This window comes from Ciconia boyciana, chromosome 1, assembly GCF_034638445.1.
Source record: "Ciconia boyciana chromosome 1, ASM3463844v1, whole genome shotgun sequence".
NCBI lineage: Eukaryota > Metazoa > Chordata > Aves > Ciconiiformes > Ciconiidae > Ciconia > Ciconia boyciana.
Genome location: NC_132934.1, coordinates 4,168,072 through 4,186,807, shown reverse-complemented (window position 1 = coordinate 4,186,807; position 18,736 = coordinate 4,168,072). Strand labels below are relative to the sequence as shown.

Sequence of the window (18,736 nt, the reverse complement as noted above, 5' to 3'; positions counted from 1 at the left end):
GGTGGGCTCTCTTGAGGTCCTCAGGTCCTCATTCAAGCAGTTAGCTTGCTCTGAAACACATGGTGGCTCATCTCTGAGGAGGTTTTTCCGTTAGCAGGACCAGGAATTTAGGCCTACGCAGCAAGTAGCAAGGTGGAGAAGGAAGGAGGGTCTCGCTTATTAGTCGGCCAACTGGCCTGACTTAATGCTGACGAAGAACAATGAACATTTTGGTCACCCCTTCCAAGATGGAGCCTGCAATGGCTTTAATTAGTCAATTAAATGTGGCTTTGTCATAGGAGATGAGACACAACCGGGACCAGCCAGCTGGGTTCTTGGCTGCTGAATGACATTGTCTTTCCAGCCCAATGACCTCATTGTTATGACTCAATAGGGGAACAATGTTGTCCACCCAGCAGCCCAGCAAGGAGTGAGATTCCTGCGTGGTTACAGCTGAGCAGAAGAGCATGGGAAGTTGTGCGATGTCGCCGGGTCGGGGATGCAGCACTTCGCGCTCAGTGGACGCAGGCTGTGGTATGTTTTAATGGCATGGTTGAGTGCTGAGAAATTCCAGCAAAAAATATTGTAATATGTAATACAGTTATAGCATGCAATGGTGGTCATATTCAGCTCCCAAAAAACTCAGCATCTGTTCCCTGGACAGGTAGGTCCAGTGGGTTTGAGCATGAAGAGACTCACTGGTTAGGAAGGAAAATGCTAAATGGTATCTAATGGAAAGGAAAGCTTGCAGCACTTACACCCCGGGTGATCTGGATGGGAAAAAAACCCCTGTCCGTGCCACCTTTTGAGCTCAGGGCTTCACTGACATCTCCCTGCCTCCAAAAGCCTTCTCTCCAGGGCAGTGTCTGGCCGTCGTGCCGCAGGGCAGGCCATGGCAGGGCAAGGGGAGGGAGCAAAGGAAGCAGGAAGGAAGAAGGAGCTGCATCCCCTCCCTGCTGTTAATCATTCTCCTCTTTTTCCTAAGAGAGGCTGGCAGGTCTGCAAGCTCCACACTGGGCTCCTACCTTGGAAGGGGCCCAGAGAGTTGACCAGCAGCTCTGAGTGCAGGAGGGTGACGCAAGGCTGGGCTTCATGATAATATCCAAATTACTGTGCTCCCGGGACGGTGGAGACCCGATCCTGCTTTTGGCTCAGCAGTGAAACTCTGACACATCAGCTTGGACATTTCCTTTAGAAAACCGAGCTGGAGTGGCGGTGGAGTTGGAGATGGGAGGAGAGGGCAGGGACTGCAGCTCGGGTCCGTGATGGGACCTGCAGAAAGCCATCAGCAGAGCAGAGGAGAGTGAGGGAGAGGGCACTGAACTGGGATTCAGTGGGTGCTGCTGGTTGTAATCCTGAAGCTGGGGTGTAGGTGTGGGGAGAAGCAAATGCAGCCCCACACTGGGGATGTGCTACACTGGTGAACGCTGCAGCTACGTGAACAGCCCTGTCATGTTTGCAAGTGATCACTGCCAAATCAAAGTATGGCTTTGCTGAGAAAGCTACCCTATTTTATGAGATACAAGAAAATCGCCCCATCTCATCCAGATGTCTCTCAAAATTAGTATCTGGGCAAAATGCTCGTTCACTCCAGTCAGGACAGGTCTCAGAAATCAAGCCCTGAGCCTGCTGACCATGGAGGCAAGAAAGAGCTGAGGCATCAAAAGCAAACGGCGACTTTTAGCAATGCTTATTGATAACTCTCAGTAATTGATAGTTTTATTATTGCTTTAAATAATTAATAACTAGCAAGCCTATCTATTCCAGACACTGCTCTCTGGTGCAAGCGTGCTCCTGGCCCCTGTTAGCTGAGGTTGCTTAGTACATGAGCATCTCTGCCTGTCCATCACTGGTTCCTTCCAGTACCCAGACCTCTCTATGTGGGCCACCGTGTCACGGATGAGAGGCTGAAATGCTCGAATGATGCAAAACAACAGAGCCAGGTCCTTCACCCAGCAAACTTCTGCACAGCACAGTGGCCAAATAAATAGGGCACGCATGCTGGAAACCAGGCTTTGCATTCTGAGAGTATGGACGCAGCAGATGGCCAAGTCCTTTGCTGCTGCAGGATTTGAACCAGCTCTCGCAAATGGGAGCAGAACCATGTTGAAAAAAAGGAAGAAGTGGAGAAAATCCCTATCTTGGAAACAGCCCAGATGCATGTAGAGCTGAACACACCTGCAATGGAGATGAGTTATAGCACCAGGACGTTCGGCACCGTGCTGCTGCACACACACAGACTCTCACCCCTGGGAAGGTGGCTCAAATCCTGATCCAACCAGATCCAAAAGCTTCTATTTATTGCTCCGAAACAAATGCATTATTCCTAATCTATATTATCAAGGAGAGGGCTGGCCCTTTCCTCACTCTTGGTAGTTTCATGGCAACAGCCATGGATTGAACAGGGCTGGGACAGTTTGTAACCCTTTGACTTTGGGAAGTCCTGCAAGGTCCAGGTGGCACCAAGTTGCTATAACAAGCCATTCCCTGCCTTCTGGGGGGAGAAATATGGGAAATCTGCCCACAGGCACCTTGCACACATCTGTCCATCTCAGCTAAGAGCAGTCTTGTTGCTTAAAACAGGAGCTGAGAGATCTGAGAGTCTTTCTCTGCCTCTAGAAAATAAATTCCTGCGACAGGAATACCTTTACCTACTTCAGGAGCAGGCTGTGAGCATCTGCTCTTGTCAGATTTGGGCAGAGGCAAAATCTTATTACCCCTTGCTCTCTCCTGTCCCTTGATGGGGTGCGTGCCTCTGCTCAGACTGAGCCAAAATCCTTGCAGAAACAGCTTGTGGGCTGCACTTTTCTTACCCTTCCCTTCCCCAAGCTCCCCGCTGCGACGAGCGTCAGCCTTCAGGATGGGAGTAAATAAATAAATAAAGCGTGATCCTAAAAGCGCTCTCCAAAAACCAGCTTCAAAGCCAATTCGCCTGCAGAGGTTTCCTCGCCCATCCGCGCTATCAGCCCCTTTCTTCCACCACCCTGGGCTACCGATTTTCCCAGACAAGACAGAGATAAACCCCTGTCCCAAAACTGCTTCTGAGCTGGATTATAAGGAAACCCTCCCTAAAAGGCCAGCTGAGCTGTGTTCACCAGCTCTGGGCAGCCCCTGGCGAAAGCAGCTTACATCCCTGCATTGCTGCCACCCCCCCGGGCGCGCTCCTTCCTAATCAGATTGGAGCGGTCCCGCCAGACACGCAAAACACTCTCACGGAAGACAAAGCGGAGAGCTGCAACCCTCATCCGCCAGCTCAAACACAAATACAGCCCCGAAATAGTCGGCATTCCTTTGGCATGGCTGTCCCACAAGTATTTCTCATCAAATCCGCAAGGCACACGCGGCTTCTACTTTTGGTGTTTTCCCGACATTTTTTTTCCACGGGGACTTTTTGCAGGTTTTTATCGGGACTGTTAGCAGGATTTTTCTGCATGAGAGCATAGCTGAGATACAGAGTCGTATGCAGCGGGACCTCAGCAACCACCACGCCAGAGCTTGGCTTTGGGTCTTGTCCAAAATGCACTAGCTCTCTGCAGTTCCCCCCCACTTGTAAGCACCATGCTGGGGTTCCGCACTCATCCTGATGCCTATCCAGTTGTTCACACCGACTCCTGCAATGACGGGATCTTCTGCACTGGCCGGGGAGTGCGTGCAGAGGAGCCTGCAGGAGCAGGAGCTGCTGACGGGGGCCAAGTCACTTTTCTTCCATCAGAGAAGCTGATGAGATGCTGTAATCTCCATTTCTAATGTGATCAGGGGAAGCAGAGCCCTGCTCCCTCAGGGGATGGCTGTGCCACTGAAAACCCTTTAAAATCCCCCAAAATTTACCCTGCGCAGCTGTCAACTACCTATGCCCAGGCTTCATAGGTGGGAGCACAGAAGATATGGATTTTTTTTTTTTTTTAAACAAAAAACCCCAGCTCTTTCCTTTATCAACCCATCAGTTTGGACTTACGCATTTCCCTCCCTAGCCATTCATAAAGGGCATTTATAAAGGACCGTACAAAGTACATCTTGACCATGAGGTCCCCTACTTCTCTTGCTGCCAACCCAACCGTATGTGCCCACTTTTCACTGCCCCCCCCACACCAGTCAGCTCTTCTTCTTGTTGTGCCACTTCCTTTGCTAAAAGAAGAGCTTTTTTTTCCAACTCGGCCGCCCTAAATCATCCCCCAGAAGCTGAAGCCATGATTTGGAGGAACACCAACATGGAGAACATGGATGGTGATGGGTGACAAGCTTTGTGGCTTGGTTGTGCAGCCCACAGTGGTAGTTGTATTGGCCATTCTTGCCCTCATGAGGAATTGCTTAACACCACCCCTAATGCTATTGACCTTCTCCTTGTTGGAAAACCTCACAGAAAAAGGGAGTTTAGGTGAGATGGTAAATCACAGGCCAGACTTTGAGAACCGTTCCCCAAGGCAGAGCTTCTCTGGGGTATGGCCATCCTGGGATATTGCTCCCCACAACAGCCTGAGAGGGACCTGGCCTGATGAAACACAGAGTGAGGGCTGCAGGATCCGGCCCAGGGTCTGAATGATGTTAGTGCATCCTCCACCTTGAGCTGGGCCTAACTGCAGCGTATCAGACAACTTTATCAGCCTTAACTGACATATCATAGCAGAAGCAGATGTGTCCTCACCATGGAGGTGATACCCCAATAGCTGTAATGGCTACATGCAGAGCAGTGATGGCAGGAGTGGCAACTGCAATCATCTTGATGGCAATGATTGCTCTTGGCAGCTTCCTGCCTAACAAAGATGTCCCCATTTCTTCCTGGGGAGGCCCCATGAAGGGCCTCCTATGGTGAGGAGCAAAAGATGCTGCACCAAGGATGTGTCAGTTGTCAAGACTTTTTTTTTCCTTCTTTTTTTCCCCTGTATTTGTTGCCTTAAACAGCAATGTTTTATTTGTCAAGCCTGTTGGAGAAAATGCTCTCATGTAGGATCAGCAAGGAGATGCATCTAAATAGGCTGGATGAGGGGCTCCAGGTTCCACCAGGCTTTGCAGAATTGTCTATTAATAGTGTTTTACTTTGGAAAGAAGGGGGGGAAATTGAGTTTATCACTACCATCCTCCCCAGACCCCCATGATGGGCATGCAGTGTGGATGGATGGAAGTTCACCAGGATCTGCTAGGCTACATAGTTTTCCTGGACACAAGAAGGATTGCTCCAGGTTGGTCTTGTCCCATTGGAAAAGGGTGTGTGCACTGCCATGGGCCACAATCCATCAAGGCCAAATCTCCTCCTAATTTGTGAAAGGCCAAATTTTATCATCTATCACCAAAAAGAAGATTAAATATATTGCAGCAGGTTTAAACCCAACCCGGGCACTTGGGGAACTTGGATTTTCCAATGCTAAATGGGACTGGATTTGGATGTGAGACAAAAACTGGGCAGCCAATTAAAGGAAGCCTCATTAATTCTTGCTTTGCTTTCCTTTAATTGCTGTCTACCCATACTATGGGCAGATACCCAGGGATCCAGACACTAAGCATAGGCTTCTTCTCCTTCAGTTAGACAGTCAAAAGTTACGCACATGAATCTGGGCTAGCCATTTAAATTCCCTCTGCAGATCAAGGAGAGACACATTCAGCTGCTCCATCAATAGTTAATTCTAAGCTGCGAAAACAACTGGAAACTGGCAGCTGAAAAATAAAATTGCTTCCTCTCCCGTTTTAAACAGTAAAAGTGAGTTTTAAGAGAACGACTCCTGTTTATTCAAAACCCTCGAGGGACATGAAACAATTCATTTCAGTCACTAACTCCATCAAAGACTGACGCTTGAGATTTGCTCAATGAATTGCTTAGCATTAAACTCAAAAGTATGTTGAAAAGTGTATGCACTAGGTATCCAGGCCCTTGGTTTACTTGATGTACCTTAAAGGAATTTTAAATGCTGTTTTGCATCTGTCTGTTCAACAGAAATTTCCTCTACAAGTAAAGAGTGATTGCTACCAATAAGCCCAAAATTAGTATTATTCATAATTACCTACGAAGACTTAAAAGATGCATAAATTAGAAATCAAAATAGAGTGGTAGCAGGCTATATAACTGCTTAAACAAATACATTCATAGTGTGTCTGCCTGGTTAGAAAACACAGTTGAAAGGCAAGAGTAGGCTGTAAATCTCCAAGTTTTACAATGAGCAACCGAGGAGAATCAGTCCTGCTTAAGGGATATAGCTATGAATTGTAAATAAAAAAACATGATTAAAATCAAATCATTCAAATTAAGACTTTCTTCTTCCATATTTTAAATCATGATTAAAATTCATAATTTAAGCCACATCAATTTAAATCAAAGCACCCTGCCATAAAATGAGGTTTTGAACCCTTTGTGAGGCTTTAATGAGAAAAAAGGACATTCTCCTGTTGAATGCAGTTAATGGGGATTTATTGGTACCATTCATGGGTAGGAACCATCTTAGAAGCCTACAAAATTGCATAAAGTGACAGTCTTGAGGGCTTTTTTTTAGCTGTCTGGGAAAATTTTAAGGAAACAAAATAGTTTTCTATACTAGGGTGTTGTAATAAGCTCAAAACTTACTTTTCCGCAATATTCCACATGACTGTTCAGGACAGGAAAATTTGTCACTTGCGCCAAAGAGGTCAGCATCTCTCATTGCTTTTTTGGCAGGGGAATTACCCCGAGGCTTGGGTGAGCGTGCAGGTGATGGTGGGCAGACTCGTCCATCCTTGAAAAATGGGGTCAATGATGTGATTTTTGCTTGCCAGCTTCGCAGCCGATGCTATGCCGTGTCCCATTTTGCTTAGGTTTTGCCCCGGTTGTCTCTTGGCTGGATCAGGCTTTGCCAGGAGCCCCACAGCAATTGCTGGTTCATCCCATTTGCAGCATATACATTGCTGCCACCCAGCTTTTCATTGCCACAGGTGATTTTTGGTGTGCTTATGGCATCGCTTTGATCCACCATAAATTCATGTGCCCTTTGAAAGACGCAGTGGAGAACACAATGCACTTCATAGCATTGTTTCAAGCCAGATCAGGGGACTGATCCATCTGAAAACTAAACCAATATTAGAAGAAAAAAAAAAAGGATAATAAAACAAGAGGGGGTAGTTTCATGCATTTACTGCGTGTTGCCACTTTCTCCACTTTGCCAAGAGAAACCCATAGGAACAAATTTTTATTTGTTTAGGCTCCAAAACCAAATCAGGTCACCATCAGCTAGAGAGTGGGAAGATGGCTGAAAAAATGCATGAATGAGAATGATGGTTTTGGAGTCATGCAATCACAACCTGCTTTGAGGGTGCTCCTTATTAGCTGGCCTAATACCTGGTAGAAAACTTGCTCCCCTTACCTGTGCTTTAAACATTTCTTCCGTTGCTTAAAAAATCCAAAATGTCCAACAAGGACAACTTTAATTGCTTATTTAGTGTCTGTGTATATATCTATATATCTATATATCTATATCTCCAGGATGCTGGTTACTTGATGTTATTCCAGTAAAACCACTGCTAACTAGATCCATGCTGGGGAACACAGAGCATCGCTTTAACTACTCTGCTTTTTCTCATAGTCAAGGCATACAGTATCTTGATAAGTGGTGTATAATAGTCACCCTGAGAGCTATCCATTTTCCACACGCTGCAGCAGTATCATTTAAACTTTTCCATTTTTTTCCCCATTTGCGTACGTGGTGGAATGTCTTATCTCACCCTCCTGCCTTTAGGCTCCGGGGAGGGGGAAAAAAAAAGTGGTCTTTGCTATTAGGTTTCAAAGAAGGACTTTCTCAAACACAGTTTCTCCAAACCCTTCTGCAGAGTCTTTCAAGTCCCCTTTGTCAAAGTTAGAAATCTGGCATTTTTCTCTTTGCCTCTATGTAGCAGAAGCCACTTAGAATAAATGTCTGACAAGGTTGTCTCCTCATTTCCCTACAATAAATTTAATATATCTTTAAGTACTACAGCTTAATAACTCTAAGCCAATTTCTACCTTCTCCTCCAGTTAAATTCACTAAAATCAATTAAGTCTGAGAGAGATAATTTCAGCCTTTGCCATTAATAACTAAGGCCTTATTCTTCCACTGCAAAATGACGTTCCTCCTGCTTTTCACCAGTCTCATGAGCCATGGGGCATAAGACCAAAGCCCTGTGCACACAGAGCTTGTAAGACAGAGAAAAAGCCGCTGGATTAATCCAATTTTTATTAAGGATGCTAAGAATATGAGCCACACCTCAAAGCATCTAAAATGGGCCTAACTCAGAAATAAAAAATTACCTTTTCCATTTTGGAGGAGGTTTTAACGCAGATCCTGTCTGCCTATTTCTGAGGCAGCTGTCCTGCACCTGGCTTCAAACACAGACTTGGTTTTTAAACCCAAAGACCATGTTCTTCTTATCTGCCTTTCAGTTTTGCAGCCTTTAGGGTGTACTCCTGACCCACCACCAAGAAGTTCTTCCAAACCTGAAACCCACATTTTTTTTTATTTTTTTAAGCAAATACAGATACTGTTATGCAACATAAGGATTTCCAGGGGCAGATCCTGGACATTTTTAGTGTAACATCAGACCCTGAAGGGGAGCATGTATGGAGACAAGCATCTCTAGCAGCCAAATCATCCCAAGACACATCTGAATTGCCTTCAGAAGATGCCCCTCTCTCTCTCTCTCCATTAACAGCAGCTGGATTCAAGGACAACTCAGCTCCAACCTTAAACATCTTGGTTAAGTATCTGAACCTACATGGCATTACCTTGGGTCCTTCGGTGGAGGAAAAAGCAACTTGCCCACAGCTGCAGAAGAGCTGGCAACACCAGGACTCCCAATTTTCCCTTTCTGCACAAGGCAGCTCATGCCAGCTTGCCCAAACTGGGGCCCATTCCCTTTCTGCTGCCACCCAGCCCCAGCACTACGCCGAGACATGGGACTTAGGAAATTATGCACAAGTCGAGCCATGCTGAAAGCCAAACCTCAACCTGGCATGTTGCCTTCCTGCAGCTGGTTTATTGTGGATGCACATCTAAAAGCAGTGCTGAAATCCCGTTGCCCAAAATAAAGGCTCATTCCCCTTCATTACCCCTTCTGCTCTCTGCTGGGTGTTGAGGCATTACACTGAGTTAATTTTAATAAGTCGTTTGCGTTTTCCCTGTCTCCTTGCAATACTTTGTCACCAAACTGTCACCAGTGTCTGCCGAGTGCCCCTGGCCTGCGGCCAAACAAGCCTTGAGACGTACGTTATTTACAGGACAGAAAAGGTGCCTGCAACGTGGAGAGCAGCATGCGCTGCAGAGATTCAAAGATTTGCAAAGCAGCCACATTTAGTGATGAGAAAAACTTCAGTGAGAAGACTTGGGACCCAATAAGCAAATGATCAGTGGAGGATATTGGTGCCTTTGGGTTTGGAGCAACTTAATCTCTTGAAGGAGAGAGGGTTTTTTTCTCTTTAAGGTTGATGGGGCATCCTGGCATTTGCTGGTTCCCAATGGCTTTCAGCAGTATTTGGTACCGAAGGCTGACTCTGAGGCTATGGCTCAAGTCAAGTGAATATGTGATGCAAGCCGCAAGAAGGTCAGCCCAAATAACCCACCGCAGAGTTTTGCACTCCGAGAAGGCAGGAACGTTACTATTGCCATTTTCCAAGACTCCCTCAGGCACTCACTATTTCTGGCACTATTTGCAATTCAAAGCTAGCAGCTAACTTGAAGCAGGCTAAGTTATCATCGAAGGAACCTGCCCCTCTCCCTTCGCTGTGGAAGGAGGTGAGGACACTGGTACTCATCACCTGGAAGTTTAGCTAGAAGAAAAATACCACTGCGTCAGCATGGCCCCAGGTGGTCACATTGTAAACGGGTAGAAATGAGCAGTGCCAAGTCAGCAAGTCCTCCTGAATCACAGCACAGGGTCGAGCTCCAAATTTACTAAGTGTCATGATAAAAGCCCTCTAAATGTGACTTGTGACTTCTCCCCTTGCAGCATCGTGAGGTTGCTTCTGGCCATGGAAAGCCGTTGTTGCATTGCAGCCCCCTGCTCACCAGGCCTTCATCGATGCTATTTGTACTGTAGCAGCCCTGGAGACCCGAACTGAGAGCATCTCCCCATCTGTGAACACTCACCGCATGGTCTCTCCACCAAACAGCACGTAGTCTAAGCAGACACATGCAAAATAGAGAGACAAACTGTGGCACAGCCAGTCCTTTAAACAGCATTTCAGCTTTTCAGTTCATACCATATAATATATGATTTTTGTACAGTAACAAGGAAGATAATCTTTTTCTCCCCAGCTCTGTCTACCTTCTTGGACAGGGCTGTTTAGCTCAAAAGTAACATGTTTTTGGATATAGGCTAGTCCCAATGCTTAGGCACCTTGAAACTGGAGTTGTGATACAGGTAAAGCACATCCCTCCTGCCTCCACTCAGTTTTAAGTGGATCTACGTATTCCTCAAGGACCTCCAGAGCAAAACACCGCAAGGCTTCAGCCCAGCGCTACACAGACAAATATGCAATTAAAACCTGACGAAGCTCAGATGAACTGTCCCTGTCCCTCGCAAATAACAAAGAAGCAACAGGAGAAAGCACCTCACTCCAGGGTGTGGGGCACCATCACACCAAGCAGTTCGGGGAAAAAGACAGGAATTTTTTTTTTGGTTAAGCCCCAGTGTCGCACGGAAAGGGTTTTGGGGGACATGGGTGGTGCATCCCCAAACCCCACCATGCAGTAGGACCTGCAAGACCCCCATGCAGAATCAGGGTTGAGCCTGGTTGTCTCACAAGCTGCAAGAGAAAGACTCAGTGGATTTGCTTGGCAATCCCAAGACCAAAGGCGCTGCTCTCTGCAACATGGACTATTCGGTGAAGCCCTGGGGGTTGCAGTGAACTGAGCGCAGGTAGCTGGAGAACAACAAATGCCAGACGGCTGTGTGCATCGTTTAGAACAAAAAAAAAGCAAGGTTTGGTCAGGAGCTCTCTATGAAGGAAAGGGCAGGCATTGCAAGAATTCAGAAACAACATCCTTGGCGGAGATTGGCCAGTTATGGAAGAAGCTGTGCATGTAAACAGGCTTTTGTCAAGGAAGTTGGCAGAAGCATGTGAAAACACTTCGGAGGGTTTGTGAGGTTTCACATGCCTGCACACGGGGAATGGACCAAACCGGGCCACCCGGATTCCTGCAAAGTTCAAACCCGCTTGTGGTGTTCGGCTCTGGGCAGAGCTGAGGGTGGCCATCTATCACGCAAGCGTGCTGTTGGGCTGGGAGCAAGACTGAAGGTGAGGCGGATACTCAGGCTCACAACCTGCACATTTCTGCCTATGTATTGTTCCCCCATCAGCTCAGCAGCTGGGAGAAAGGAATTTCTGCACACCCACGGGTGGGTTGTTCGCTATGTGCTTGGTCCTCCGACTGCTTGGACCACCTGGAGATGTAGCTACGGAAGGCACCTGGGCTTGGGGCTTGAGCCCCTGTAACACAGAGCAGCTCAGCTGGATGTTATGGCAGGATCTCACCTCCCTGGAGCATCACCCTGTAAGGATGAAGCCCCACTTGCCCCATCCTCCCTGGCCCCGCAGAGCATCAAGCGGCTCTGGGTGCTGCGGTGGGTCCTTGGGGACAGGGCACAGGGGCCACCCAGCCCAGTATCGTGGAGAAGGGGGCAAAACTCAGGGCAGGTGTGAGCAGGTGGGATGGATATGGTCCAGCACCTAAACCCCAACAGCTCCTCTCTGCTCTTGTATAGAGATATAACACCCAGAATAACACGGGCGCGATTGCACAGCCTGAGGGATCCTTGCTGGCTATAACTAACCTCCGTCAGTCCCCATGGCCTGAGCCCCAAAACACCCCAGAGCTCATGTCAGCAGGCTTAGGTGTTTTAGAGGGTGCAGATGGGGAGAGAAAATGCATGATTTATAGGGCAAATAATAACCAAAGCACAACCCCAGCCTCCCTGCGAATGCTGAGAGCAGATATTTCCAGCCGCTCTCCCATCACCGCCAACATGAATGATCACCAGCCTCCTCGTCATAAGCCTTTAAAGCAACTCTCTGGAATTAAATCAGTGTATTGCACGGTTCCAGCTCCTTTCATTCAAGGATCTTCAAGTATTTTACAAACAATTCTTTAATTAAGCCTCCTAAACAGACCCACAGAGAGTCATTACTGTATCTGCTTTGCCACTGGGCAATCAAAGGCATTGCACTGCTAAAACGGCTTGCAAAAAGGTTGCAAAAACCTTATCGAAGTTCCTCCAACAGCAAATATATAAGAAGACACGCTCCGCTTCAATGCTGACTTTAAAACTCTCTGGTTAACAATTTTTTTCTCCTCTTGTAGACATGGCCACAGTTGCCTGCTCCTGCCCGTGTCAAGATTAGTATTCAATGGATAAACTGGATTTTAAAAAATGCACATCTTTGACAGCCTGTCTTGGACAAACACGAACTCCCAGTACCAGGGAGCCAGTGCAGCTTTGGGAATGAAAAGGGGTGTTTTGGCAACAAGGATTTAAAACCCATCAATCTTTGGTTTGCTTTGAGCCAGGCAAAGGTCCGATCTCCGGTAAAACCCCTTCCTGCCTTTTCTGACCCCAGGACAGGTTTGAGCTGTGGCTCTTTTTAATCCTCTGGGGATAAAAAGTATCTTTTTTCTCTTCCTGATGCAATTTTGCTATCATACCCCTTGTGGGATAGAAGATCTAATATGGGGAAAGAATAAATAAAATAAAACGTCCTGTGAACCCGCTGTAATGGGTAACTCTGAGCCCCTCGCAGGCTGGTTGAATTTAAAGATGTTATTTGCCTGCTGTCACATTTGCTGTACCTCTTGTACGCACTGGCTGTGCCTTGTCTGAGGCTGATTTTATTCTGATTTACAGCAGGGAAATAAGGGGTAATCTCTGCAGAATCAGGGGATTGGGATGATACGAACCTGGAAGCCAGTATTTCTAGCGAAACAGCTGTACCCAAAATAGCTGCTTTTAAAAACTTCATCAACTTTGGGCTCGATTCTGCTCTGTCCCAATCATGATGTTGTCACCTTCTTCCTCATGACACCCAAAAACACACTCCAAAACCCCAAATCCCTGCTCACCTACCCATTTCACATCCAATTTAAAAAGAGCAAATCATGCATGCTCCATCCCAATAACTATTTTTTAAGATACCAAAAATCTTACAGTTTCACTTACAAACCCAACTTCTTCCCATTTTAGGGGGGTGAAAAAGACAAATTTTAGGCTTTGAATAACTCAGATGATTGCAGCAGATGCCAGCCTTAGAGGTAAGCACTGCTGGGACTCCAAGCCCAAACACCCAGCAAGGAAGGATGCCTATTTTGGTCCCTAAGGAAGAAAATCCTGGTGCCAATAATCAGGAAGCAACATAAAAGCGCCTCTAAGGAGCTTATTTCAAAACTTAAGAGCAGCAACGAACCACAGAAAACACTGTTTTGAAGGATTTAATCAAATAATTTCCGAGAAAAATGTAATAGGATCACTCGAGAGTGCTATAGAAGCAGGTCCCCCCCCACCATCCTACCGCTAAAAGCCTGTTTTGTTCCAATTCCAGCATATTTATCACTCTGTTTTGAAAAACAGAACAAAACCTGAGAAGGCAAAGTCAGCTAAACTCAGCTAAATTCTGGATGGCACAAGAAAAATTGCATTAACAGCTCTTGCTTTATGCCAATATTAATGAGGCTGAGGTTTCTTGCGTTTTAATGGGCTATTTTAAAGCCCATGTCGGTGTCAGGGGGAGATGGGGGCTTCACACCTGCTCGCCCACCAAGCCCCGGTGCCATCAGTCCCGAGAGGAGCAGGAAAAAACCTGGCAGGCAGAGATTTCAGCTGCACCTCCGTGAATTCACCCTGTAGTTAAACCCCCAGAGCCCTGCCTCCACTTGTGCTTTTACCTCCGGAGAGTCCCCCCGCTTTTGTTACCTTGAATAAAAGCACATTCAGCTCAGCAGAGGCTCTGCTGGGAGACATGACCCGGAGCAAGATTTCACCTTCTCCATTTTATTTTATATTTTATTTTATTTTATTTTATTTTATTTTATTTTATTTTATTTTATTTTATTTTATTTTGTTTTCCCCCTTCCTCACCTTCCCTGAACACAGGGAAGAAATACCCAGCTCCTCCCTGTCTTTATTTACTTTTAAAATAATCAGTGCATTTCCTTTCCCTGCTACTTTTCAGTGCAGTTTATGGCCAGCCCTCCAACGGAACACCCTGCCGAAGAACGAGACCTCCCACTGCATCACCCACAGCCGTTTCTACAGCACCCTTAACCCCAGCACTATGGCAGGACCCAAGACACCATTTCCACTCCCACTCCCAAACCTCCCCAGCGGGATGCAGCTCCCATCCCGCACGGGTTCACAGTTGCCCCACAGCGAAGGGTCTCCAGAAGTTTATCCTTTTTCCAACTCCATCATCAACTTCCATCAGGGAATTGCTGTCTCCCACCAGCTTTTTCCCCCTCTTTTCCCACGCCACCTCCACGACCCAGGGACGAGGGCTCACACTCAACACACGCAGCACCTGCCTGCTGGACCATTGCAAGAGCGGCCGTACCAAACCGAACCAAAGCTCTCCCCTCGCTCGATGGGACCCCAAAAAAGGGGTGTGGGGCTCAGGGCTTTGCACATCACTCTCGCAAGAGCCCAAACCCCTGAGCAGGGGCTTTGTGAAGCTGGATATGAGGGAGCGAAGAAGCGGCATGTTTAGCTCATACCGTTGCATAAAGAAACAAGCACTGCGGCTCTCGCACCCCAAGTTGAGCTGCCGTGGACGGCTTGATGTGCTTAGTTTCTAAATAAGAGGGTTAATCAGCCTGGATTCAGAAAGCGGGTGGGCACTCTGCATCCCCCAGTTTATTTTCCGCCTTTCTGCCCAATTTGTTTCAAACTGGCCAACAGTCAAGGGGAAAAAAGGGGGGGGGAAGGAGAGGGATGGTTGAAGGGGGAAGAAAAGCAAGGCGAGGGCAAAAAGCGGGGTAGCTGAGGGGGGAGAGGCGTGCGGGGCCCGGGGAGGTGGCACTTACCGAGCAGCAGCAGCGGGAGCAGCGGCAGCAGCAGCGGTGCCCGCATGGTTCCTCGGCGCGGCCGTCCCCGCCGCGGCTCCCGGCGCTCTCTCCCCGGCGGGGCGGGCGGGCGGCCGCTGCCCTCCCCCGGCCCCGGCCCCGGCCCCGGCCCCGGTCCCCCCCTTCTCCCGTCGCCGGGGGAGGTGCACGGCGGCCCCGGCCCGCCCCCGCCACCGCCCCCCGGCTCGGAAGGGGAGACCCGCGGGGGGGGGGGGCTGGGGATGGAGGGTGGCTACAAGGAAGGGGGGGGGGGTCCACCAGCGTGGGAGGATTTGGGGGTTTTGTCGGGGTGGGGGGTTTGGAGGGGTTTGGGGTTCCTATCTGCGAGGGTGGGGATTTGGGTTTATCACCGGGATGGAGGTTGGGGAGGATTTGGGATTCGCCAGCCTGCATGGGGAAATTTGGGGGTTTCATTGGAATTGGGGGTTTGAGGGGGATTTGTGATTTTCGTCGGGATGGGGGGATTTGGGGGCTTTGTTGGGTTTGGGGATGGATTTTGGGTTTTCGTTGGGATGGGGGATTGGGGGAGATTTGGGGTTTTCGTGAGGATGGGGGTTTGAGGGAGGGATGTGGGATTCCGCCTGCATGGGGGAATTCGGGGTTATCAGGGGGGTAGGGAAGAATTAGGGTTCCCCCTGGCATGGGTGGGATTTAGGATCTTCATTAGAGTTGTGGGCCTGGGGGGAGGATTTTGGGGTTTGTTGGGTTAGAGTGTGGATTTAGGGTTTTTATCAGGTGGGGGCTTGGGGTAGGGTGTGGGATTCCCACCTGCATGTGGAGGGATTTGGGGTTTTCATTGGGGTGTGGGTTTGGAGGGAATGTGGGATCCCCCCTGCATGGGGGGGATTTGGGGTTATCGTTGGGATGGGGTTGGGGAGGGTTTGGGATTTCCGACCCCTGCATGGGGAGACTTGGGGTTTTCATTGGAATTGGGGTTTGAGGGACATTTGCAGTTTTCACTGGGATGGAGACTTGGGCGGCGGGGGATTTGGGACTCCTGCCTGCATGGGGGATTTAGAATTTTTGTTGGTATGGGGGTTTGGGGGATTTGGGATTCTCACCTGCATGGGGGATTTGGGGATTCGTTGGGATTGGGGGTGGATTTGGGGTTTTCATGGGGATGGGAGTTTGGGCAGGGTTTGAGTTTCCCACCTGCTTGTGGGGGGATTTGGGGTGTTCATCAGGATGGGGGCTTTGGGGAGATTTGGGGCTTTGGTTGGGATGAGGGTTTGAGAGCGCGGTCTGGGACTCCCATCTGCATGGAGGGATTTGAAGTTATCATTGGAATGGGGGAACTGAGGATGATTTGGGATCCCCCCCTGCATGGGGGGGACTTAGGAGTTTCACTGGAGTTGGGGGTGGATTTTGGGTTTGCATTGGGATGAGGGCTTGGGGGCGGCTGGGATTCCCACCTGCATGTGGGGGTATTTGGGGTGTTTATCAGGACAGCTGCTTGTGGGGGATTTGGGGTTTTCATCAGGGTAGGGGCTTGGGAGGGATTGGGAGTTTTCATCTGGATGGGGGTTTGTAGATTGATTTCGGATTCCCACTCACATGGGGAAGGATTTGGGATTTTCATCTGCATGGGGACTTGGGCGTCAGTTTCGGATTCCCACCTGTATGGGGGAAATTTGGGATTTTTATCAGGATGGGCGTTTGGGGGTGGATTTGGGATTTTCATTTGAATGAGGGTTTGGGGTTTGATTTTGGATTCCCATCTGGGTGGGGGTTACTTGGGGATTTTCATCTAGACAGGGTTTGATTTGGGATTCTCACCATGGCTTGGGGTTGATTTGGGGTTCTTATTTGGAGGGGGGTTTGATTTGGGGTTGCTCTCTGCAGGTATACCCCCTCCACTGTCTGTGCTCCGATGGTACCAAATTTCCCAGATCCCTCCTCTTCCCCCCTTGTGACATGGGAAGTCCCTGGAGCGGGAGGTGGCGAAGGCCCAGGGGATGCACAGTGTGGGGCTTGCTGGGGGGGTCATTGCCTGGGTGGGGGGCAGCACCCCACCATGGCAGCAGCTACTCCGAGATCTGGAGACTGGGCATGGTGCTCACATCCAAGCTTCAGACCCACACATTACCCCAGCACCCCCTCTGAAAATAAGCTACGCTTTCAAATATTATTTAAATAAATTAATGTACATTTGCATAAGATGTTTTCTAAGAAAGGTTTGCACCACTTTGAGAATGTCTCGAAGGAAGCAACATGCCCAAAGTACTAAGGACAAAATTATTATCAAATCTTTGCATTTTTTGTGGCAAGAGGGAAGGGCGCTGAAAGTTTTTTATCTAGTGTTCAGGCAAGGAGTGTTCACTGCAGCTAGGAGGACACTAAAAATAAGCTCAGAGCTTTGCACTGAATCTTCCCCCTTGCACTGCCAGATCCAGCTAAACCATGAACCTTCCCAGCCTGGACCCAGAGGTGGTAAAAATAACCTTCACTCTAAAAATGACTCTTCAAATTTGGTTTTCTTGATGCCTTCAGTTAAGGGTGGACTTTCTTCTTGTTGCAAGGTCACCTTGAGAAGACTTGAGGAGAAGCTTGGGTTAGTTCACTCCCTACCATGCTTTACAAGAAGCCAGAAAAGGCTTGTTGTCCTGATTTCAGCTTCTGGGTCAGTGCAGCGAGACTTTCCGTGTCCCTCAGCCCAGCTTCACCTCTTCTTGCTACAACTCTGCATTACACAGTGCCTAAAAGCCATGAAACTCGAGTTGCAATAAATGAATGAATGTGTCGATGCGCATTATTAATCTTGCCAGTATTAGAGAGGCAGTTCCTTCTCTCCCTGCAGAATATTTTTAATAACAGATCGCATTTCCCCCCACACACACACTCTCCCAATCAGCATATTTCCGTGTTAACTGCCACGTCAAGACAGCCTAGGGAAAAACCTGAGCTGCATCAGTATAACAGTGTCCCTGGGATGGAGAGGAGGAAAGTGATGCTGAGCTGAGTGCCTTGAACTCTCTATTTACTGCACCAGCACCTGTAATATACTGCAAAAATATCCCGTGGCACATTGCTCTGGGGTAACAGTTCGTGGGAGACTGGGGCTCCCCCAAGGTGTGTTGGGTTTCCACGGTGGGTGAGGGCTGTGGCAAGAACAGACAAGAGCAGAGCTCCCTTGGCAGCACCTAAAATAGACCTAGGGAAAACAGAATGGCCTGAAATCCACTCAAAAATCAGGCTGGCTTCAACGGCCATTGTGTTTATGCTGCAATGATTGTATTGAGAGTTAGGAGGAGAAGAAATTAATATCTGGCTGGTCTCATCAGCAGATCTGGGTTGTACTGGTCTTTTGGTCTTGTGTAGGGAGGAGGGAACCTCACTGCCTGAGCATTTGATGCCTAAGTCTTTTTATATTGCTGATCTGGGCTGTAGGTTTTCTGTTAAATTATCAGAACAGGCACTCTGCCACTTACGCAGGGAGTTTTGTCAGTTCTCAGCAGGGGTCTGCTCGCAACATGCCTGTTGGAGCACCTTTTGCCTTAAGAGACAAGGAGGAGAGCACAGCCACCGCAGGGGGAGGGTGGATGCTGTGCAGAAAGCTTCCTTTCGGGGTTTTGTGGTTATCATTGGATACTCAAATTATAACAGCTCTGCCATCTGTGCTGGGTATTGCTTCTTACTCAGAAGGCCCATCTCCAGAGGGTCTCCAACGTCCTCTCTGACTGCTCCCTGCTGCATGGTCATGCGAATCCTCCCTTGCTGCA

The 18,736-nt window shown here is 48.4% G+C and overlaps 1 protein-coding gene across 4 annotated transcripts in view; it reads right to left on the bottom strand.

Annotated features, from left to right (window-relative positions):
- PODXL (podocalyxin like) overlaps positions 1–15,130 on the bottom strand; it is a 46,158-nt gene extending 31,028 nt beyond the window's left edge. For all 4 annotated transcript variants that reach the window (XM_072857221.1, XM_072857229.1, XM_072857238.1 and 1 more), the window contains exon 1: positions 14,979–15,130. In XM_072857221.1, coding sequence (XP_072713322.1) covers positions 14,979–15,024 — 46 coding nt within the window. In that variant the 5' untranslated portion in view covers positions 15,025–15,130. The remainder of the gene's footprint in view (positions 1–14,978) is intronic.
- Between the last annotated feature and the right edge of the window lie 3,606 nt (positions 15,131–18,736).